The following is a 25701-nucleotide window of genomic DNA, read 5'->3' as shown; positions in this document are numbered from 1 at the left end:
GCTTAATTTGAACAATTGTGCTAATTTTAATTAACTATAATCTTTGTTCATAAATAGGAATAAGTCAATAACAGTGTGCCCACTATGCTGTCACAAAGGCTGTAGTGACTGCCAAAGCTCAAGAATTTGTCACACTTCTGGAAGAAGACATAACTTTGAAGTATAGATCACCATGTGATGTACGTCACACCATATTTTGGGTAAGTATTTCAGTAAGAAGTGATGTGAGAAGTATTCTCATGACGAAATGTCATCCACAGGACTACAGCTGCCTACCATGTGTAGGCAAATGGCCTTGTCCTGACACGCAGATCAATCCTAGAGGCTTCTGATACAAGGAACATGAAAATCTGTTTGATAATTGCTTTTTATTAAGAGACAATGCCAAGAAGCTAGTTCCCAACTTTCGGTGGCAGTTGCTAGACAAAATCTGATTTTAAGATCCAAAACATCACTGAGCACATTCAGGATATTCTTATCTTGCATCATTGTCTAGGATTCAGAGTGGAGGTATGTTTATCTGGTGCAAAGGTATCCAACACTCTCCCATGTAGCATAAAGCAAGAAAGTTGTTATTGTTAATAATTGAAAATATACCTCATTAACCACAAATTATCTGATTATTTAAAATTATTTTCTGTTGGTTACACAGTAAGCAGCAGTGTTTATTTTAAAGCTGCACAAGAAGCACGAGTGTACTGGAAACGGGCCTCTTCACAGATCTGTTGATAGCTTGTATGGTGAGACGTTAGTTTTACTGCTTCTATTACTTATATTACTACGTCACAGATACGTGAGGCAGCAGCTTTTTTCAAAGTAGAGGCGTTCAGTTGGTGTAGTCACAAATAGTTTATTGTTAATGCAGTGTGTGATTAGGATTCAATGATTTGTTCATGTTTTATTAATGTATTTGGATCTCGAATTAATTCTTACTATTGACAAAGACAGGCAGTAGCTGTACTAGTGTGACATAGTGGACTGCAACACAAGACATGTTTAATAGTAGAAACATTAGACTTCCAGATCTGTGTGTGACTTTCTGGTGGAGTGTAAAGAACATACTCTTAATGCCCTGAACTTGTGAGAAGTGTTACTCTTCTGCTTTTATCTCAAAAAATCTGCTTCAGAAAGTCATTGTTTGCCAGTTGAAGTATAGAGAGAATGTGCCCTGTTGGAAACAACATGCAGAGATTGGTTTTGATGATTCATTGACAACAATTCTGACATAATAATATGTTTGCTGCTCAGTAAAGTATACTGCAAGCTGCTGTAACCAGGTAAAAGGTGAAGCTAAATGCTACGCAGCACGATTACTCAGTTTCACTCATTCACTGCACCTAAAGACAGGCACCTATAATATGATTAGTGATGTGAAAGTCATTTTGCTTTGCAACAATGTCAAATAACATGTTCCAAACTGAGTGAAGGAAACCTTTAGGGACCCTGATGGGACAACTTACCTGACACACTACATTCACCAGAATCACCTCTCTCCATTACCATTTATTTTGGTCAATGCAGCACAGCCATTCTGAATAACACTTCACTTTTTTTAACAATCTCGAAAACTGGCTTCACAAGTGGAGTTTAGAAGAACCAGAATCTTTTTATCATAGAATCCATTTCGTTACCCAAAAAGTGGGAAAAGTCAAAGGTACTAAGGGACACTATTTTCAGTAAATTATTTTACACCATTCTATTAAAATAAATGTGTTTTCTGTCCAAGATACACCGTGGATTAATTCACATACCAGTACCCCATATAACTTGACTCATTCCATATTCTTGAAAGTTCTCCTTTGTGATGGGAATCACGCCACATGATGAATGAATGAATGGATGCCTGGTGTGCACTAATGAAACACTGTTTTGTTGGACTTATCTTCTTTGCTGAAGAAACAGGAATTGTGCATTGTGGCTCAACTTTTTGAAGAGATTTGTGTAACCTCAGTTAGACATTTCCAACCAAATTTTCTGTTTCTTTACCCCTCACTACTTAGCTAAAACTTTTTACAAATTCCTGAGTGTTAATTTTCAGACAAGTAGATAGGATATGTTAAAGCCATTCTTTATCTGGCATGTTATTCAGAGATTATCTGGCTGTATTTTTAGTCTTTGGTTATCTTTTGAAGAGCCATGTGTATGTCACTTTATGAGATCATACATGCAGTTTCTAGTGTGATAATGTGAATTTTGGGAAGAATCTGAACACCCACACTCAACACTGTTCATACCACCAGCAATCAACGTGTGTGTGTGTGTGTGTGTGTGTGTGTGTGTGTGTACAGTAGTAATTATTTGAGAGAAAGGTTATGTTATTTTTGTAAAATAATGATGTACAGCAATAAGACATGAAATAAAATACATAAAAGAACAAAAATGGAAATAATAATGATGAGTAAAAAATACAGTTGTCACAGATATTCTAATCTTCATCTTCCTCCTCCTCTCCTTCCTCTTCCTCTTCTTCTTCTTCTTCGGGTCGAGCCTTCTTTTTCTCGCGAGCCAGTCTCCATGCTTCTTCTTGTTCTACAGATGGGTCCTCAATTTCCATTATTTCTGGCCCAAGGGGGTATTCTGTTTGAATAGACTCCATCCCAGGAGGAGAATAGTTATGAGCAACATATTTGTGGCCCCATCCCAAATAAATATTGTCAGATTTCCTGTAAGGAAGTAGTTTATAGTATGAAAGATTCTGTACATAAATCTTGAAAAACAAAGTTACAAACAGCAACATTTTGTGAACATAATTTACTGATCTTTAAACTAAAACTATATTGCAGGATGCGCTTCCACTTATTGAGTGGTAGCAGATGTAAACATCAACAAATAAAAGATGGCACAATGTTTGGTTTTAGAACAGAGCTCACATTCATTGAACATTCAATTTGGCAGATCTGGAAATCTCATTTTAATCAAATAAACACTGAGTCATCAGAACAATGTAATATATACTTTTAGCATGCCTGAGTAAATAGCAGCATTTCTCAAAGCAGCAGCTTTCTTGCTAAATTTACATCTGAAATTCAGCTTATGAAAACAGAAGCAGTAAACAGCAGTGCAATAGTACTTTACTGTTAGTACGGTTCATTCTGGGGTTGCTTCCTTGTATCTCCTTCCAATGACAACAACCTCTTTCACCTTTTTGTTGTATAACTACCCTCTGTTTTCTGTTTTTGAGAGAGGATGAGAACTATTTTGAAGATTTGCCATGGAAACCATAAACAGCCACTTGTGAAACAGCAGCTTTCAGTTTACCTGGTCAAATGCTTTAGCGACATTAAAAAAATGTGCCAGATACACACAGCTTGTTGTCAAAGCATTTGCTTGTTTTAATGATTATGTCACTAATAGCATGCACAATACTTCATCCATCCCGAAATCTGTACTGATTATTCAGATTTTTTTATTTTTTATTTATTTATTCATTTATTTATTTTCTGATTATACACTGCTGAAATATTTTAGGAAAAATTGATAATATCGATACTGGCTGGAAAGTTCCTATTGCATCTTGTCTGTCTCTTTTGTGGATAGGTCGAATTTCTATGTATTTCAGCTTGTCAGGAAAGCAACAATCATGAGATCACTAATAGATTATGTGGCACAGCTAGAGAGCAATATTATGACACCCTGCTTTTATTATTTTTGTTGGAATTTCATCCAAACCCACAGATTTAAAGATTTTTTAAGGATTTTATAATGTTAGCCATTGCATGACAGCGTACATGAGTAAATTTAAATTCTCTAAAAGTGTGTTTCATTGTATTGGGACTTATTTGAGGAGAAGAGAATTTATCCATTTTATTTAAGGTTATAAAGTGTGTGTTGAATTCTTCACAGATATGTCTGGAATATGTAAAAGATTCCACATAAGTTTCTAATCCACTGTTAAAATGATTAGTTTTTTCAAAAACTATTTCAGTCTTTTGTTGTTATAGAACTTAAGGTGAATTTACTTTTGGCCATTTGTTTTGCCTGTTTAACTACTAGCCGACCATGGTGTTATTGCACTTGGCCTCCTGTGGCTATTATAAGAAACACATGCGTACGTTAAATTCAAAAGAATGATAAATAGAGCTTAATTCAAAGTGTGCTTCATCGTTTGTTATACATTTTTCCCATCTTTTGGGCAACTTGTGAATACCGCACCAGTAAAAATTTTCCCCTTCTGCTGCAAACCATTCATCGAGCCATTTTTTCACACCTTATGTACAAACTAAAGCACTGCTCAGCAGGGGCATGACCCATCAATGCAAACAAGTGGTAATTGGAAGGAGCCAAGTCTGGTGAGTAAGCCACATGGGGTAGAACTTCCCAGCTGAGTGCTTCGAACATGTTGTGAACCAGTTTTGCTGTGTGTGCCATGAAGAAAAATGACACTGTGTTGCCTTCTTTGGTACTGTGGACTTTTTTAAGCAGTAAACTGTTCAAATTAGCCAGTTGTTGTTGGTAACATTTAGTATTAACTATTTCTCCAGGTTTTAATAGCTTATAATAGACCACACCCCTCTGGTCCCACCAAACACGGAGTGGATGTGAATGGTCTACCCATGACTTTTTGCACTTGGGATTCTCAAAGTAAGTCCACTTTTCATTCCCTGTAACTATACAACACAAAAATGACTTCCTACTGAGTGAGAAAAATCTCACATGTGCTTCTGTGCTTTTTCATTTGTCTGTAATTCACCTCGCACGGTACCCGTCTTCCAGTCTTCTGAATCTTGAATCTTTCCCATCTTCTTCTTCTTCTTCTTTTTCTTTTTTTAATGCCAAAACCATCAGTCACACGTAACATGTGGTGGAGCATGTTCACCACAAGCCACTTGAATCAGTATGATTCAGCAGCAACTTTCTTCAAACGAAAAAAAAAAAAAAAAAAATCAATGCTGTCTGCGAATGCTCTTTGTTCGGTATAAATTTCAGCATATTAAACATAACAACACAACACTATGCACACGCTATTCCAATTTATCACTCATTTGCAAGTGACACTTGTTGATGACATATCAAAATGGTGCAGTGTCTAATCTTAATGGCACAAACTGCATTTTTGCAACATGTGTTGTGCAAAATCTGCATTTCATACTTGAACACCTGGTATTATTCATGTACTATTATTGAAAATCCTCATGAATTCTGACCCAAAAGTGTTGTAGTTACTGTTTACTGAACAATGGTTACTGAATGACCAAGAAGTTCCATTCAGTTTTGAGACAAATATACTCACATTTTGCTGACTAAAGTTCCTGACTGTATTTACAGTATAGATATTACATAAATATGGTAAAGAGACAAAAAGGTCTGAATAGTCAGATATCCTCAACTCTAAAATGAAGTTTTCTGTAGCACCATAATTAATACTGCTCACAATATTATCTATACATTTTGTAGAAGATTCTGTTACTCCAGTGTGTTCACTAAAACCTAGTGTCATGCCATTTGTAGATAGAAATTCCTTCAAAGGAATGACACGTCTGTCATCAGCTCTTACATCTATTTTGAAGTCAGCACAAATTATGACCTTTTCATCCAACGTTTCTGCCTAATATGTACTCAGCAAAGCTTAAAATTTGTCTAGAAATGCACATATGGATGCACAGCCAGGGACATGATATATGCTAATAATTAATACACGATATTCTAAATGTATGTATGTATTGTATGGTAGTGAAACATGGGCTGTGGGGAAGCTGAACAGAACAGAATCGAAGCATTTGAGATGTGGTGCTACAGACAAATGCTGAAAATTAGGTGGACTGATAAGGTAAGGAATGAGAAGGTTCTGCGCAGAATCGGAGAGGAAAGGAATATGTGGAAAACACTGATAAGGAGAAGGAACAGGATGATAGCACATCTGTTAAGACATCAGGGAATGACTTCCATGGTACTAGAGGGAGCTGTCGATGGTAAAACCTGTAGGGAAAGACAGAAATTGGAATACATCCAGCAGATAATTGCAAGAGCTACTCTTGGCACAGGAGAAGAATTCGTGGCGGGCCACATGAAACTAATCAGAAGACTACAGGGGGTGGGGGGGGGGGGACATTAAAAAGTTCATTGCAGCAGCTTTCAAATAACAGCTTCTTATTCAAGCAATTAAATTTCTATCTGACTTCAAAACTTATTGATTGCTGTACTAGAAATCATGAGGCCCTAAATCTGTTTTTTGTACAAAACCCTACTGCTAAATTTTAATCTGAAAGTGAATTTATAAAGTTGATATAGTCACTTTTAACCCAGTGTTCATTTAAACATTTAACTCATGCAGAATTTGTGTTCTCTAGAAATATTTCATATAGCTTAGTTTCACTTAACAAGCACTGAATTAAAAATTAATTGTTTTATCCTTTTCATGTCCTCTATCATACGTACAAACAATGTAGTTCATCAGTTTATATTAAAATGTATACTGATTGTGTTCATCATGTAGTCTCACTTCATTACTAAAATTATAAATGAATTATGTCAAGAGATGTCTGCCTCATCCTATACCATATGTACAAATAATGTCATAAAAATAATCTTTCCTATTCATAAGCCACCTAAGTTTAGGTGCATTATGAAATTCTTTTATGAACTAAATCAGATGCAGAATAAATTAAACTGCTCAACATTTCTTGTATTTGCATGAATCTGTATTACTACACTGCATTACCAACATATTTTGTCATTTTTGGACCCAATTCCATGCAAACAGGTCCACTTGATTACTTTCCCTGTGTAAGAGTGCCCAGCACAATAAAGATTTATTTTTTGCGTTAATTAACGAGAGATATCTCCTTGAAAGCACCATTTGGGATGCAGGTGAAGATAAGATGGGTGAAGTGATACTGTGAGAAAATTTGAGACAGCTGTGAGACAGGCATCAATAGAAGGCATCTAGAGTAGATGACAATCCATTATATTCTTAATATGCTTGTGGGAACCAGCCATGTCAAAATTATTCTACTCAATATGCAGGATATTCAAGACAGGAAATGAATGAATGGTAGAAGCTGTCTTCGGATAAATTTTGGTTATAGTCTACCATGGGTTGTTTGTGAGAATGACCTATGTTCCACAGAGGACACTCCCACTGGCAAAAGATGGTTGTGTCTGTAATAAACATTTCATGTAGTGGGGAAAACACACAATACGCATCCTGATCTGTGATCTGTGCAGATGGTGCGTATGCAGTGATGTAACACAGTAGGGGCAAGGCACACTAACGGTGAGTGCAGCAGCACTTGCTGGATGTGGGCATTCATGACTCGATGGTGTCATGAACACCTCAGAGAAAATGGACATACTACAACATAAATGCTCAAGACAAATGAAGATTGTAAATCTCAGATCTCAAGTCTAATTCGGTGTGTTCGGACATATTGATTGATGTATCTGAATTTATGAGTTACTGATATCTGAATGTGTCTTCACAATTGATGTATGTAGTTGAAACAATACAGAAGATTATCATTGAAGATGCGTTCATCATTCACTAGCTGGAAGTTGTGAGACACTCTCTTACAGCATCACCCTGCCTGTAAATGAAGTCAAGACAAATAAATTCGTACATGGCCATCAAAAGTAACTCACAGCACTTCACAGATCTGCCACACAGTGTTCCCTACTCATGGTGTTACAGTCAAGTAGCAATGCGCACACAAGAAAGGGAAAGACCGCATGGTATAGCTGAACTGCAGAACATATGAGGGAATACTGCTTTTAAAGCTTATCGTGGAAAATAGGCTGGAAAAAAAAAAGATGAATCACCCTTTACAAATTAGTAAATTTGGAAAGTGAAACACTTCAACTGGAAGACAAACTTTGAAATTATTAATGTAGCATGGATGAAATACAGGGAAAGAAAGGTTATGAACAACTTTTCATACACCAGACTCCAGATGTGTGTGCAAGTTGCGCTTGTTTGAGTGTTTGAGTGTGTGTGCGTGCGTGTGTGTATGTGTGTCTACTGCTGACAAAGACCTTAATGGCCAAAAGCTATGATTGTGTAAATCTTTTTATTGTGCCTATCACGGCTCAGCATTTCCGCTATATGGTGAGTAGCAACTTTCCTTCTCTCGTACTGTTAGACTCCAGTTATAATAGTCAAAGGACATGAATGGGAAGCAGTGGTTGAGAAGGTAGCAAGACAGAGTTGTGGCCTTCAACATCAGTCAATCTATACATAAAGCAAGTAGTAAAGTAGTAGAGTAAACTGGGAAGTACATAGACTAAGACCGGAAAACAGATTCCTGAAACCTGTTAGGTTTTCTTTGAAAATTTTGTAAAAATTTCTGATGTTGTTCTTGATAAATTCTTGTTCAGTTTATCTAAGCAGGCAATGAGAATGCTCTGGTAGACACAATAAAAAACACGCAAACACACACAAATTTCAAGCTTTCACAACCCACGGTTGCTTCATCAGGAAAGAGGGAAGGAGAGGGAAAGACGAAAGGATGTGGGTTTTAAGGGAGAGGTTAAGGAGTCATTCCAGTCCCGGGAGTGGAAAGACTTACCTTAGGGGGAAAAAGGGACAGGTATACAATCGCACACACATACATATCCATCCGCACATATGTGTCTTTCCGCTCTCGAGACTGGAATGACTCCTTAACCTCTCCTTTAAAACCCACATCCCTTCGTCTTTCCCTCTCCTTCCCTCTTTCCTGATGAAGCAACTGTGGGTTGCAAAAGCTTGAAATTTGTGTGTGTGTTTTTTATTGTGTCTGTCTACCAGCGCTTTCTCGTTGCCTGCTGAACAAGAATTTATCAAGAACAACATCAGACATTTTTACAAAATTTTCAAAGAAAACCTAGCAGGGTATCAACTACATAACCTGTGCTTTCACTGGCCTGATGGTTCACTGAAAACCAACCCTAAAAAGAACTGTCAAATTTTAGCTAAACTTTTCACTCACTTCTCAAATGTGAACCTCTGACAGAACAACTAGATTTTGAAAAACCCACATCCAATCCCGATTCAAATACACCATCACTTAAAGAGGTAAAGGAAATAATCAATTCTTTGAAGAACAACAAGTCTTCAGGGGAAGTTGGAATCATACCAGAAGTATGGAAATTAAATGACAATAATCTCACACAAGCAACCCACAAAATTATATCAACTATTTGGAAAACTGAACAAAAACCTGAAGAGTGGAAATGTACATTAATTCCAGGGGAATTTCACTGCTCCCTGTAATATACAAAATTCTTTCAAAGGCCGTATTGAACAGACTAGAAGAACAAGCAGACCAGTTAATAGGGGAGTATCAGGCAGGGTTTCGCAAAGGTCAATCTTGCATCAAACAGATATGGATCTTAAAAACAATTTTGCAAATGAGAAGATGTAGAATACTGTGGTAACTTTTGTCAATTTTAAAAAGGCTTATGATTCAATAGATAGACAAACATTATTCCATACTTCAGAGGAGTTCAGGATTGACAGGAAAACAAGGTCGATCATTTAAAAGGCATTAACAGATACAGCATCCAAAGTTAAATGCATGGGAGAAACATCAGAAGCATTTCATATCCATACTGGTGTTCGCAAAGGAGATGGAATGTCCCCCTTTCTATTTAACATGGTTCTCAAAAAAATTGTGAGGATTTGGGAAAAGGAAATGAAAGGAGTTCAGGGTGAAGGGTCTGGATTTTACAGATGATCTTGCCATTCTAAGAAACAATAGAGAGAAGCCAAATTAGCACTGGAAAAACTACACAAAATCTCACAGAAAACTGGGCTACAAATCTCCTATGAGAAAACACAATATATGGAAAACAAACCTGTACATAATCTCCCCATTACTACTCAGTACCGGAAAATGGCATAAGTTGCCCACTTCAGATATCTTGGAGAGATAATACAACCATCAGGACTCAATAGCCAATAAAGGTAGAATCTCCAGACTACAAAAAGCATATAAGCTCACTTGGAATCACTATAATAAGAAATCTATTTCTGTCAATGTGAAACTAAGACTTTACAACACAGTAGTACTACCAGAAGCACTTTATGCTGCAGAAACTACAGTGATTCATGGTCACATGAAGATCAGAGAGATTAAAAATTAGGAAAAAAAAATTCTGAGGAAAATATATGGGCCAGTGTTTTGGGGAGGAATTTGGATGAAGAGGCCAACTACAGAGATTTACAAAGACACAGAAACAATAAGACACCATTATAAAGAGAAGGATGAAATTTTATGGACATATCAACAGGATGAATAAAAGCAGGCTCACAAGGCAAATCTTTGAGAAGTAAACCAGAGTAAAAACAAGACAAAGTGGATCACTGAAACAGAAGAAGACATTAAAGAACTGGAGATCACACAAGACAACATAAACAACACAGAACAGTTTAGAAACATCATAAAGAAACACACACTTAAGGGGATACGGAATCGGATTTTGGGTTAAAAAATCGAATTTTTTTTTATTGGCGTATTATATTCTGCCATGTTTCCTCTTTAAAATGACGTATCATACATAGCTCTACTACAATTATAACTATTTTATTTTTATATATTTGTGAGATCGGGTATTGCGCTTTAGTTATACACGTCTCTCGTGGCTGACCATGAACTTTTTGGCAGTACCTTTAAAGTGACATGAATTCAAATATCCCGGTTTCCAGCGACTATTTATACACTAGTTGCCCGAAAATGTTTCTCTCTGGTTTCCTCAAGTTACTCTTTGACTTTGTGGCGGGACTGTTTTGTAAACAGTGTGATATAAGAAAGTAGTTGATGTTGAGTTATTTCGTATTTAGTGCTTCATTTTTCGCAGTGAAAATGCCTAGAGCTAAAGCAAAAGTATTTAAAAAGCGTGTGAACTGGCAAAAGAAAAGAAATAATGATTCATTAGCAAAGCAAAGCAGTTCATCATCATCACTGTTGGAAAATGTGAATCCACTTATTACTGATTTGCCGAACGAACTTACACCAAATGAAAACAGTGCTTCTCATAAAAAACTAAGAGATTTGGAAGAGAAATATAATTTACTTGATAGAGGGAATGAAGTTTTTGAACTCATTGATACGAATATATTGTGTGAAGCTCTTGAAAACAGTTTGTGCTGCAAAAAATGTCATGGAAACGTTTCTCTGAAAGTAGAATCCCATGTTGGCCTGGCTGCCCAGTTTAATTTAATATGCAGTGTTTGTAAATACAGCTGTAAGTTTCCAAGTTCGGTTTCAGTAACTGTAAATAATGGATACAAGAAAACTGAACTTTATAGTGTAAATATTAGGTTAGTTTATGGATTGCGAGCAATTGGTAAGGGCAAAGCAGCTGGTGATATGCTATGTGGTGTTCTAAATCTTCCAAGTGCACCTTCAAAGTTTGAAGCTTACAATTATGTACTAGGATCTGCAGTTGAAGATGTAGCACAGAAGTCAATGCAGGTTGCTGTGGAAGAAGCAGTGGAAGAAAATGACGGCAGTCGTGACCTCACAGTTGCGTTTGATGGCACGTGGCAGAAAAGGGGCCACACCTCCAACAATGGTGTTGTAACAGCAACTAGTGTTGATACTGGCAAGGTTATTGATGTTGCAATAATGTCTAAATACTGTAGGTGCACAGGCAGGCTGAAAAATGAACACAGTGATGACTGTATTGCTAATTATTATGGTAGTAGTGGTGGCATGGAGGTTGCTGGGGTGAAGAAAATTTTTCATCGCTCTTCACAGTGGTATAATGTTCGCTATGTCAAATATCTGGGAGATGGTGACTCTAAAGCATTCAAAGAAGTTTTGGAAAGCAAACCATATGGGAACAGTGTAAATATAAGCAAACTTGAATGTATAGGACATGTGCAGAAGAGAATGGGTGCCAGGCTGAGAAGGTTAAAATCAGTTATGAAAGGGAAAAAACTAGATGATGGGAAAACCTTGGATGGCAGAGGAAGATTGACTGATTCCATAATAGACCACATTCAGAACTGCTATGGCCTTGCAATCAGGCAAAATACAGGCACTCTTGAAGAAATGAGGAGAGCTATATGGGCTTTATATTTCCACACCGCATCCACGGATGAGCATCCACAACATGGTTTGTGCCCCAAAGGTGAAAACAGCTGGTGTAAATACAATAGGGGACTAACAACAGGAGAGAAATACATTCACCACCACAGTCTACCATCAGCCATCATGGCAGAAATAAAGCCCATTTTCAGAGATCTGGCTGACAGAAGTCTTCTGATGAAATGTCTTCACGGAAAAACGCAGAACCCCAACGAGTGCTTGAATAGTGTGATATGGCATCGTCTCCCAAAAACAGTGTTTGTCGGAATTAATACACTACATTTTGGTGTGTATGATGCTGTGGCAACCTTCAATCTTGGAAATATAACTAAATGCCAGGTCCTTCAAAAGTTGGGTATGTGTGTTGGTTCCCGTACGGTACGTGCTATGTTCTTTTTAGATCAGCACAGACTAAGGCATGCTGATAATATAATCAAGACATTAGTGAAAAAAGCAAGACAGGTGCAGAGGGGTGCCAAAAGAAGACTTGAGGATGATTATGAAGACTGTGAAGGGGGTATTAGCTACGGATCAGGAATGTTTTAATCTTCTTTCTCCGTTTCCCATAAGTTTACTTTTTACTTCATCTAGGAACATTATCTCAGGTACTGGTCAACCTAGAAGTCTGAAATTTTTATGACGTAGTGACACAGGTCCCTATTACATACTGAAACAACGATTTTTTAATTACTTGATTTACAAAAGACTTAGGGGTGATAGTCTAGTAAAAAGCGATGGAAAAAATTTACTTAAAAATAAATGTACAATATCTCTGTAAGAAAATACTTTGACAATAAACTGTTGTTTCAGTATTGTTGTAACATATGAATGCACATACAGTAAAATTTTTGCCTCTCTGTCTCCAGTAGTTTGTGAGAAAATGTTCCCTATAGTAGGCATATATTAACATTGCGGGGATAGGTGAGTCCGTATCCCCTTAAACAAGAACATACGGAGAACAGAACAGGAAAAAGATGGTCAGAAGAATGCAAGAGAGAACACAGTGAATGTATGAAGAGAATTTGGGAAGAAAGAAGAAGAAATCATGATTAGTCAAGTTCAATCACTCTCCTAAAGAGAATAATCGAAAATAATAATATATAGACACACAAACTCATGGTGATTACATATTACATCTTGTCAACATCCAATTACCGTTTGATTGTTGTTGTTGTGGTCTTCAGTCCTGAGACTGGTTTGATGCAGCTCCCCATGCTACTCTATCCTGTGCAAGCCTCTTCATCTCCCAGTACCTACTGCAGCCTACATCCTTCTGAATCTGCTTAGTGTATTCATCTCTTGGTCTCCCTCTACGATTTTTACCCTCCACGCTACCCTCCAATACTAAATTGGTGATCCCTTGATGCCTCAGAACATGTCCTACCAACTGATCCCTTCTTCTAGTCAAGTTGTGCCACAAACTTCTCTTCTCCCCAATCCTATTCAATACTTCCTCATTAGTTATGTGATCTACCCATCTATTCTTCAGCATTCTTCTGTAGCACTACATTTCGAAAGCTTCTATTCTCTTCTTGTCCAAACCATTTATCGTCCATGTTTCACTTCCATACATGGCTACACTCCATACAAATACTTTCAGAAATGACTTCCTGACACTTAAATCTATACTCAATGTTAACAAATTTCTCTTCTTCAGAAACACTTTCCTTGCCATTGCCAGTCTACGTTTTATATCCTCTCTCCTTCGACCATCATCAGTTATTTTGCTCCCCAAATAGCAAATCTCCTTTACTACTTTAAGTGTCTCATTTCCTAATCTAATTCCCTCAGCATCACCCGACTTAATTCGACTACATTCCATTATCCTCGTTTTGCTTTTGTTGATGTTCATCTTATATCCTCCTTTCAAGACACTATCCATTCCGTTCAACTGCTCTTCCAAGTCCTTTGCAGTCTCTGACAGAATTACAATGTCAAGGGCGAACTTCGAAGTTTTTATTTCTTCTCCATGGATTATAACATCTACTCTGAATTTTTCTTTTGTTTCCTTCACTGCTTGCTCAATATACAGATTGAATAACATTGGGGATAGGCTACAACTCTGTCTCACTCCCTTCCCAACCACTGCTTCCCTTTCATGCCCCTCGATTCTTATAACTGCCATCTGGTTTCTGTACAAATTGTAAATAGCCTTTCGCTTCCTGTATTTTACCCCTGCCACCTTCAGAATTTGAAAGAGAGTATTCCAGTCGACACTGTCAAAAGCTTTCTCTAAGTCTACAAATGCTAGAAACGTAGGTTTGTCCTTCCTTAATCTAGCTTCTAAGACGAGTCGTAGGGTCAGTATTGCCTCACGTGTTCCAACATTTCAACGGAATCCAAACTGATCTTCCCCGAGATCGGCTTCTACTAGTTTTTCCATTCTTCTGTAAAGAATTCGCATTAGTATTTTGCAGCTGTGACTTATTAAACTGATAGTTTGGTAATTTTCACATCTGTCAACACCTGCTTTCTTTGGGATTGGAATTATTATATTCTTCTTGAAGTCTGAGGGTATTTCGCCTGTTCCATACATCTCGCTCACCAGATGGTAGAGTTTTGTCAGGTCTGGCTCTCCCAAGGCCGTCAGTAGTTCCAATGGAATGTTGTCTACTCCGGGGGCCTTGTTTCGACTCAGGTCTTTCAGAGCTCTGACAAGCTCCTCACGCAGTATCGTATCTCCCATTTCATATTCATCTACATCCTCTTCCATTTCCCTAATATTGTCCTCAAATACATCGCCCTTATATAGTCCTTCTATATACTCCTTCCACCTTTCTGCTTCCCCTTCTTTGCTAAGAACTGGGTTTCCATCTGAGCTCTTGATGTTCATGCAACTGGTTCTCTTATCTCCAAAGGTCTCTTTAATTTTCCTGTAGGGAGTATCTGTCTTACCCCAAGGGAGATAAGCCTCTACATCCTTACATTTGTCCTCTAGCCATCCCTGCTTAGCCATTTTGCACTTCCTGTTGATCTCATTTTTGAGACGTTTGTATTACTTTTTGCCTGCTTCATTTACTGCATTTTTATATTTTCTCCTTTCCTCAATTAAATTCAATATATCTTCTGTTACCCAAGGATTTCTACTAGCCCTCGTCTTTTTACCTACTTGATCCTCTGCTGCCTTCACTACTTCATCCCTCAAAGCTACCCATTCTTCTTCTACTGTATTTCTTTCCCCCATTCCTGCCAAATGTTCCCTTATGCTCACCCTGAAACTCTGTACAACCTCTGGTTCTTTCAGTTTTCCAGGTCCCATCTCCTTAAATTCCCACCTTTTTGCAGTTTCTTCAGTTTTAATCTACAGGTGATAACCAATAGATTGTGGTCAGAGTCCACATCTGCCCCTGCAAATGTCTTACAATTTAAAACCTGGTTCCTAAATATTCCATGTATACAGCCTTCTTTTATGATTCTTGAACCAAGTGTTAGCTATGTTTAAGTTGTGCTCTGTGCAAAATTCTACCAGGCGGCTTCCTCTTTCATTTCTTAGCCCCAATCCATATTCACCTACTACGTTTCCTTCTCTCCCTTTTCCTACTACCGAATTCCAGTCACCCATGACTATTAAATTTTCGTCACCCTTCACTATCTGAATAATTTCTTTTATTTCATCATACATTTCTTCAATTTCTTCATCATCTGCAGAGCTAGTTGGCATACAAACTTGTACTACTGTAGTAGACGTGGGCTTCGTATCTATCTTGGCCACAATAATGCGTTCACTATGCTGTTTGCAGTAGCTTACCCGCATTCCTATTTTCCTATTCATTATTAAACCTACTCCTGCATTACCCCTATTTGATTTTGTATTTATAACCCTGTAGTCACCTGACCAGAAGTCTTGTTCCTCCTGCCACCGAACTTCACTAATTCCCACTATATCTAGATTTAACCTATCCATTTCTCTTTTTAAATTTTCTAACCTACCTGCCTGATTAAGGGATCTGACATTCCACGCTCCGATCCGTAGAACGCCAGTTTTCTTTCTCCTGATAACGACATCCTCTTGAGTAGTCCCCACCCGGAGATCCAAATGGGGGACTATTTTACCTCTGGAATATTTTACCCAAGAGGACGCCATCATCATTTAACCATACAGTAAAGCTGCATGCCCTCGGGAAAAATTACGGCCGAAGTTTCCCCTTGCTTTCAGCCGTTCGCAGTACCAGCACAGCAAGGCCGTTTTGGTTAGTGTTACAAGGCCAGATCAGTCAATCATCCAGACTGATGCCCTTGCAACTACTGAAAAGGCTGCTGCCCCTCTTCAGGAACCACACGTTTGTCTGGCCTCTCAACAGATACCCCTCCGTCGTAGTTGCACCTACGGTACGGCTATCTGTATCACTGAGGCACGCAAGCCTCCCCACCAACGGCAAGGTCCATGGTTCATGGGGGAGAGGGGGGGGGGGGGGGGCAACTTTGATAGCCCATGGAAAAGAATTAGTCTTTGTAAATTCATACAATTAAAGCAGTACTAGGGGTCTTCAAACTATTACTTTATGTGAACATAAAGTGTGAACTTAATCTGCATTTTCTTGAAAATATTGATGAACTCACTCGCATAGTCACTTGGAGGTTATTCTCTCTTATAGTAACGGTCATTAACTGTAACATAATATGCATATGTTAATGTATTTCTGAGATCTTTGATGCAGTCTGACATAGAAAAAAGGACTTGTGGTTGTAAAGTTAAATACTGATAATCTGAAAAATTACAGCTGTAAACATGGCAACATATGTGTTACATGACACATAATGATGAAATTGGGAAACATTTAACACTGTCTCTATAAACATACCTGTGTGGACAAAAGAATTATTGTTATTAAAAGGGAAACATTGTCCTGTCATGAGGATAGCTAAAAAAAGTATGATTTGGATTCATGTTGAACGATTCATGACAGATTGTATTCTTGAAGTTCATGGAAAGATGAGATTTTCTTTATGTTTTATTCAACATTGATTTTATGAAGTGACTATGGACAGGATAGAGAGGTATTGCTATTGTATTGAGGAGATACTGGCAAGGACAATTTTGTGGTAGTATTAGAGTTTATGGTACTGATGAATTATGATGTTGAAGTAGTGAGAAGTATGATGAAGTATGGAAGAGTTACACATTTAGAAACTTTGTGGACAAACAACAATGTTAGTTATAAATGATGACTGTGAAGGAATGTAAAGAGCTAATGGCAAGAATCTCACACTGTAACAGTTATGTCAATGCTGAATTTATATTTAAAATCTAAGCTGAAGTATGTAACGTTTATGTATGTATATATGTACAACACAATGTAAATGATCAGCAATACTTGTGAAATACAAAGCTTAAATTATGGAGACAAATGTCTATGAGGTTACTGCATTTGTATCCATCATAATTTGTATATTAGATAAACAACTTACTTCAGTACACAAAACACTGCAAATTTAGAGGTCAGGAAAGAGGAGTATGGAGTATGGAGAAAAAATTACATGTTCTGTTTTCACCCAAATTAATTGTGAAAAGATCCTCAATAAATGATATATAGTCTCTTTTACACTATGGTAATTGCAGAGATACTGATCCCAGCTCCACTTTTTCAAATGCAGTTGTGGTAATTTGTGTGGCTAGCATTGTAAGTCTATAAATAGATGAATTCAATGGTGTTCTATTACCTGGTTATTATACTGATGTGTAGCATCTGCCTGGTAATGCATTCCAGCTTGACACAGCTAAGAGGGACCGTTTACAAAAATGTAACAGTGGAGAAAAGTTTAATTTAAAACTGATACTAATCATACTTGGCTGCATGTTGTTGTACTGACACACCAACTGGAAGAAGAAGGATAAGGCATTGAAGGATAATTCACCAGTTAATTAGCTACAGTAACAGTTCTGCTCTTGTTTCTGTCAGAGCCTTGGAAAAAAAGGTGCATGTCAGAATTGGAATAAATTTATTAAAACAGCAAATTGCAGTAAATGGATTATTAAACAATAACTTTGTGACATGAGTCTGATGTCAAGCAAGATACAGGCTTACATCACAAAACTGCATCAGCAACAGCAACTAAAAGGAAATCACAAAGAATGTGGCCATTAAACAATTTCTTAAAATTTCACTTATATCAAAAGTGTTCTAAATGCCCACCGTCAACTACAATTCATATTCATAGTTGCAAGAAATTATGGACAGACTAAAGAGATTCCTTCAGTATTGTACATGCTGCAACAATATGATGATGTAAATCCTCTTGGGTCATTGGAACTTATGCATAGACTTCATATTTGAATTTACCTCAAAGAAAAAAGTTTGACAGTCAAATTAGGCAAATGTGAACTCCAGGTTATAATGGTTCCAGTTATATTCTGTGATCATGAAAGAGATGCATGAGCATGCTCTTAGCCACATGTGAGTAGTGAGCCAGGCACTCATTGTGATGGCAGCACATACATCTATGTATTTTAAGTGGTGCTTCCTCTAGGAGAAATGGCTTTTGAAAGATAGAAGTGCAGAAACAATACAGATGAAGTATTTAGAAATTTGGATAGCAAAAATAATGTTGAAAAAATTAATTTATGTGTTTCTAAAGCACTGGCTGCTGTGGCCGAGCAGTTCTAGGTGCTTCAGTCCGGAACCATGGTGCTGCTACGGACACGTACGAATCCTGCCTCAGGTATGGATGTGTGTGCTATCCTTAGGTTAGTTAGGTTTAAGTAGTTCTAAGTCTAGGGCACTGATGACCTCAGATGTTAAGTCCCATAGTGCTTAGAGCCATTTGAACCACTTTTGTGTTTCTAAAGCTTTTGTAACTCTTAGTAATGCAATTCCTTTAGGTAAGCTGGAAGTGATTGTGGATAAAAAGAAAAGAAAACAAATGGTTTCAATCATATTTACAAAAGTGCTCACAGTTTGTGATACTCACATCAGTTCATTCTAATCATAAAATCAGAAAAAAGAAAGTGAAATAGGTGTACATGGGGTAGTATGTTAGGGTTTCTTCTGTTCCTTATTTGTAGAAATGACATACATGCCTTGGACTCTGCAACCAAGATGTTGTCTGCAGATGACAGTAGCATAAATAGTGAGAAATGTAAGGGATCTCTGCCTACAACAATGACTGGTCAAATCCTCAAGTCCTTGCATTCACGGTTAAATGCCAACAGGCTCATTGTAAGCCCATACTTAAAAAGTCATGTTTGCTTACTGTTCCATTCTTATACATCTACAAATGTTATTGATGGCAAGAGCTCGGCTTGGTGACCAGCAAACTGACCACTTTTACCACAGGTATAATACTCGCAACTGGGGGTCCACCCATACTGAACAAGAAAGAACAACTTGTACTCGAAGACATGTGAGCTACTTTGGTGTCATTCTTTGTAAAGCATTGGCAATTTACAGAAGAGGTTGGAGAGGGAAACAGATTTTGGAGCTGAGTTAAAATCATATCTAGTTGAGAAGAGTTTCTACAGTGTAAGTATGTTAGCTTACAGGAATACTAGGCCCTCATTTATTGTTGAGTTCTTTTGATTCTGTTAAATGATGTATCATCTATGCAATGTCTGCACTTGAAAATGAAGGTTTCTGCTGTTAGTTTCCTCTGTTTCAGATCCAGTGCAGTATGCCTCTTCAGAGAAGGAATCTTGTGCTAGATTAGTTGTGTTTGATACAGTGTCGGCGGGTTTTCATGAGTTTGTGTGATATACTTTTCAGCAGTGTTATTAATGTGTTCATGTGTTTTCATTATTTCAGTAGGGACTTTATATCAGAATTTCATGTTCAAGTCATAACATTGATTTACTTCCTGTGCATGTTGCAATCTCAGTGTAGATTATGTATTAGTGATTCCCCTACAATCACGTACTGAGTGAGGTGGCTATGCCAATCTTAGTGCACTGGAGTTGTGGTCAGGAGGTGCGGGCTTTACTCCCTGTCTGGCCATCCACCTTGTTTTCTGTGGTTTTCCCAAGGTGTTAATGTGAATGATGGGAAGTTTCCTTTGATTACATCATGGCCAACCTACTCCCATATCCCCGCCTAATCCTACACTACTTTGTTTAGGTTTCATGTATGTATACACACTCATGTACAGAAAAAAGAGAACGCCGTGAATGGCTAGAGATAGGATGCTCACATTCACAGATTATGTACATTAGTATGTTCTGTAGAAATGATTAGCCACGATATCACGGACACCACCACCTACCAGTAAAATGTGCCTGTGGCTCTTGTTGTTACTATAAACAGAAGGTAATGGATCAGTGTGACTTGAGGAGACATGTAATATGCCTCACAGACATATGTGTGAATCATACCATCAAATGAGTGAGTTTGAAAGACAGTGCATTGTGATGCATCCATTTGGGAAATTGCTGCTCATGTGGGACAAAGTGTTTTGGCAGTGCAATGGGTGTGTGCAGAATGGTCCACAGGAGGCCGTAGAACGCAAAAAGATGGGTCAGGTCGCACCACCCAGACCACCCCTAAGAAGATTGACACCTCATCTTCACAGCATTTAACACTATCAGGGGTGACAGTCTGTTGCCATTTATTATGGCACTGATTACATGGAAATTGTTCACTTCTCCGCCCACCTTTGAAGAATGTGCAGAAACATCCTAGATGGCAATGGTGTATGAAATGACATCATTGGGGGCAGGAATGGATGAATCCAGAATCTGTTTGTTTGAAAATGATGGCTGCATTTTGGATTGCTGCATACAAGGGGAGCGCATCACAGTGACTGCATTTGCACAAGACTACAATTCATGGTTGGTGCATGTCCAGGGCAGTGTGACCAGCATGACCTATGTATATGACATCCTGCGATCTGTAGCCATACCCTTTCTGCACAACATCCCAGGTGCCATTTTTCAGCAACACAATGCATGACTATATGTTGCTGCAAGTCTGGTCTGTCAGATCACCAGACTTGTTGCCAATCAAAAATGTGTGGGGTTGGTGGAACAACAGATACAGTGCTATGACCCAATGCCAGCCACCACAGATGAACTTTCGAACCAGGTGTATGCAACATGGATGGCTATATCATAGGATGCCATTCATGCCTTATAAGCATCAATGCCATTATGCATGGAACAAGTTACCAGAGCCCATGGCGGACCCTGTGCCTACTAGGCAACAGGCTCATGCTGAACTGAAGTGACTGAAAAGCTAGCATTTCTGCAGAACATACTAATGTACATGTCCTGTGAATATGACTGTCCTATCTTCCAAGGGGTTCTGTTTTTTTTCTGAACATGAATATATTATCTGAGATGTCCGATACTGTTGTACTGAATAGTCTAAGGAAAAACAAATAAATCATGTAGTTCTCAATAATTCCACAGCAATCATTCACACCCCACTATGTCTGATTCTCAACCAGCCTCAGCCAATACTGATTCTCAGTGGCTCAATAATGAAGATTCCTGACAGTCAGTTTTCACTTCTCTGTAAAGATAGCTTTATAGATACAGAGAATCCTTGAAACAAGAACTTATTGTCTGGATGTAGCATTTGAACTGAGCGACAGAATTCTTTGTGTCTTCTGCAATTCCACTGCTTAATCTGCTGGTGTAGAGGCTCATGACACAGACGGACGTTGTTTGTAGGCAGAATGGGAACAGTGTTGCACTGAATTATTCCTCTGGAATAAGTAGTTCCTCTGTAGCTAACACATGGGTTATGAACAACAGTAGATCTATTTCATCTGATCTACTCATTGCAGGGCTTGCATCTTATCCCGTGTGTTGTATTCCAGTGTGTTTCCAATAACAATCTTTTTTCCCCTTCACATTAGCAGAACTGCCATTCTTGTTGGACACTGTTGGAATACCTTTTCTACTGTTGCCTTGGTGTTCCTTCTGCATTCCTATGTAAAGATTTGGCATACCTAGTTTACCTTCATTTGTGAAAGCCATTTATTTCTTCGAACCAACCACCACAAGAACATGTGAATAACACAGACAAAATGAAACACCTGTGCCCCTTTTATACATGTGTCACACAGTGCAACACTTCATTTCCTCCATATTTGACACAATGAATTTCCTTATTTGGGTATAACATCACAGATTTCCATGTAAGACAGCAAATCAGTTTCATGTCAAAAGCAGACACACCTACATCTACATGTATATTTTGTAAGCCACCTTATGGTATGTGGCAGACAGTACTTTGTGTACCAGTGTCACTTTTCATGGGAAGAACGATTGCTGGTAAACTTCCATTTGGGATCAAATCTTTCTGACTTTATCATTGTGGTCTTTTTGGAGATATGTGTGTGAGGAAGTAATGTATTGGTTGACTGTTCTAGGAACATTCACATTTGGGACTTGAACAGTACATGGTAACATGATGCAAAACAAAGCCTCAGAGCCCAATCGAGTTCCCATCAGATACAAACCAGAAACACAATTTGCAGCTGAGTTAACCCCTCTGTTGACAATAACCTATTGTAGATTCTTCAAACAAAAAAATTGTGCTCGGCAGTTGGAACAAAGCTCAGGTCACACCTCTCCACTAGAAGGGCAGCAGAAATGATCCACAAATCTAAGTCCCAGGTCCTTGACATCCATTTGTCGTAGAATCTTAGGACATATTCTTAGCTCAAACATAATGATGTATCTCAAACAGAATGACCTGCTCTGTGCCACTCAGCATGGATGTCAAAAACATTAATCATATGAAATGCAACTCATGTTTTTATAATATGACATCCTGAAAGCCATGGATGAAAGCAGTCAGGTAGATGCAGTATTTCTCGATTTCTGAAAAGCATTTGACTCAGTACCACACCCGCACTTATTACCAAAAATATGACTGTACGGGGCATCAGGCAATGTTCATGACTGGATTGAGGATTTCTTGGTAGTGAGGATGCAGCAAGTTATCTTGAATGGAGAGTCATCAACAGATGCAGAATTAACTTCAGATGTGCCCCAGAGAGGTGTGTTGCATGTAGATAACCCTTCCTGTTTGCGTTGTATATTAATGACCTTGCAGGCAATCTTAATAGTAACCTCAGACTTTTTGCTGCTGATGCAGTTATATTCAGTGAAGTACAGTCTGAATGAAGCTGCACAGATATTCAGTCAGAGCTTGATAAGATTCCAAAGTGATGGAAACTTGCTTGAAGGGGCTCCAGAAAGGTCAAAATCATGAAATGTTAAATTTTTTCTATTTTGCATTTTAAAAATCTACAGACTTTCCCATTTCAATTGATATATAATTTATTCAGTTCAAAAGACTACAACTATTTTTGAAATATGTTCTGCATGGGCATGATCCAATGTGGCACTGTTAAACTGATGTCAATTGTTATACTCATGAATGTACAAGCTCATCATGTACAGTTTATCAATGATGTGAGTTTCTGAATAAGCATTACAGAATAAGTGTTGTGGCTAATCTGTGGTAGTTCAATATATATCGCTTGCTCGATTGTCATGTATTTCATGCTTATTTACTCTTTTGTAATCCTGAAAATATTCGTAGTGAATTGTGTTCATTGAAGCCTCTGTCTTATTAAAGAAAACTCACGGGCAAAAGTAAAGTCACCGGAAATCCTCTGAAAATCCTCTGAAGGCTTTTAAGAGAAGGAGAGATGCTGTTTAAGACTTCCCCGACATAGTAACTGCTTAAATGGTTCACGGGCATCACATCACATCGGACATTATCCGACGCGATGCCTGTGAACCATTGAAGCAAAAGGAGAAATGTTGGAAAGCCAAAGGTAGGTGTTATTACTGTAACCAATAAAGACAATAACCAGGTATGTGAACCTAACCTTGCTGGTACACCTGCCCATTGCAGTGAAAGTCAGAACATACTTTGCAGAGGAAGCTTGGTTCAGTTAGTGAAAAGTATGAACGTTTTATGGGCGAATCAGATGTGAATGAAATATCTGATATGTCAATTCTCAATGGAATTTTTGCAAACTGTGTAAGATGCATTCAGTGTAGTGAATTCGGTCTGGAACTCTCTATAAAAAATCGCTAAGGAATTTCCAGTGAAATGAAACTGCAGTACATTAAGTGTTCATACATGACCAACAGTGTTGCAGTAACTCCAAATGAATAAAATGGTAGCAAAATCTATGAACACAACATTAGATTTGTTTATGCCTTGCATACAGTTGGTAAGGGTGCTACTGCAGGTGCAATTTTCTGTGACATGATGAATCTTCCAAATCCTCCAATCAAATTTATAAACTATAATAGATTTACAGAGTTTAAAGTAGAAGATGTCTGTATAGAATCTATGAAGAAAGCTGTGGAAGAGACAGTAATAGAAAACATTAGTAATAGAGACTTGACTGCACCATTTGATGGTACCTGGCATAAATGCGGACACACATCTCTTCGAGGTGTAGCATCTACCACTGGAATGTACACAGGAAAAGTTTTAGATGTAGTGGAATTATCTAAATACAGAGTGTTTCACAATGAATGTATGGGTTCTAAGGCTCTGTAGAATTTATTACATTCAACTTAAAATTATAAATAATGTATCAAATGAAAGAGCAGCTGAAATAGTTTTTCTTACAAGTGTTCAATGTGACCACCATTTTTCTGACATCCAGTTGGTATGGGAGTTCTTCCTGAACCTTGATCAATGGGTCTTATATAATTGTTGCAATGATGCTGTTTCTAAAGTCAGGTGGCTCAGTGGGTAGCAGAGACACATACACAAGATTCATTATGAATCTCCAAAAGTAAAAGTCATGTTGAGTCAGCTCTTGTGTGAATGTGGAGGTCATGCAAAACAAGATCTGTCATTCATCCCCTTATGGTAAATCCAACATTAAGGTGCAACATCATTTAACTAATCGTGCACTGAGTTATGCCAATGAGGAGGCGCACCAACCTGCTGCCAAATAAAGTTCTGTGGTTCAGCTTCTTTCATTTGAGGAAAAGAGCCATAACTCTTGAGCATCAAGATGAGAAACACCAGTTATAGTTGCTTCACTGAAAAAGAAAAGCTCATAAGCTTTCTGCCAGGATACAGCACAGAAAAATTCAGCTCAGGATAGTCTCTTTCAAACTATAATATTTCATGGGGACTTGTTGACCCCCAGATTTACACATTACTTGTGTTCACATTTCCATTTAAGTGAAATGTCGATTCATCACTGAAGTCGAAACGATCCAGAAAATCTTCATTGCCATGCAGCAATGTTTCGTTTGTAAAGTTGGCACTTAAGCCATCGCCTGTAGGCTTTAGAGCTTGTAACAACAGGAAATGATAAGGACGTAGTTGCAAGCGCCTCCTTAAAAGTCTCCACACAGACGTCATTGGAGCTGCTAATTCACGACCAGCCTTCCAAACTGATTTCTTGAGGCTATGCGTGAAAGGCTCTCACTCATTCAGCACGTTCTTCAGTCACTCTTGGCTCATTTTATTCAATTCCCTTTGCGTACAGATGCACAAACAAAACTGTTTGAGTTCCTCTTTCTCATTTGGTGTGTTATTTAGAATTGTAAGCTGAATGTAATAAATTCTACAAAGCCTTAAAACTTGTATATTCATTTTGAAACACCTTGTATTGTAGGTGTCCACAAAAAATAAAGGTACACATGAAAATAACTGCACAGCTAACTATAGTGGCAATATTGGGAGAATGGAAGTGGCTGGTGTTGCTCGTATATTTCAATGTTCTGTTGCATACGATAAAGCGCAATATGTGAATTAACTTGGTGATG

At 38.0% G+C, this 25701-nt stretch overlaps 1 protein-coding gene across 1 annotated transcript in view; it reads right to left on the bottom strand.

Annotated features, from left to right (window-relative positions):
- Nucleotides 1-2425: 2425 nt before the first annotated feature.
- LOC124796223 (radial spoke head protein 4 homolog A) overlaps nucleotides 2426-25701 on the bottom strand; it is a 335434-nt gene continuing 312158 nt past the window's right edge. Inside the window, exon 11 of the mRNA XM_047260315.1 lies at nucleotides 2426-2663. Within this exon, the coding sequence (XP_047116271.1) occupies nucleotides 2426-2663 (238 nt within the window). The remainder of the gene's footprint in view (nucleotides 2664-25701) is intronic.

This window comes from Schistocerca piceifrons, chromosome 4, assembly GCF_021461385.2.
Source record: "Schistocerca piceifrons isolate TAMUIC-IGC-003096 chromosome 4, iqSchPice1.1, whole genome shotgun sequence".
NCBI lineage: Eukaryota > Metazoa > Arthropoda > Insecta > Orthoptera > Acrididae > Schistocerca > Schistocerca piceifrons.
Note: the sequence above shows the minus strand (reverse complement) of the source record. Positions and strands in the feature narration are given on the sequence as shown.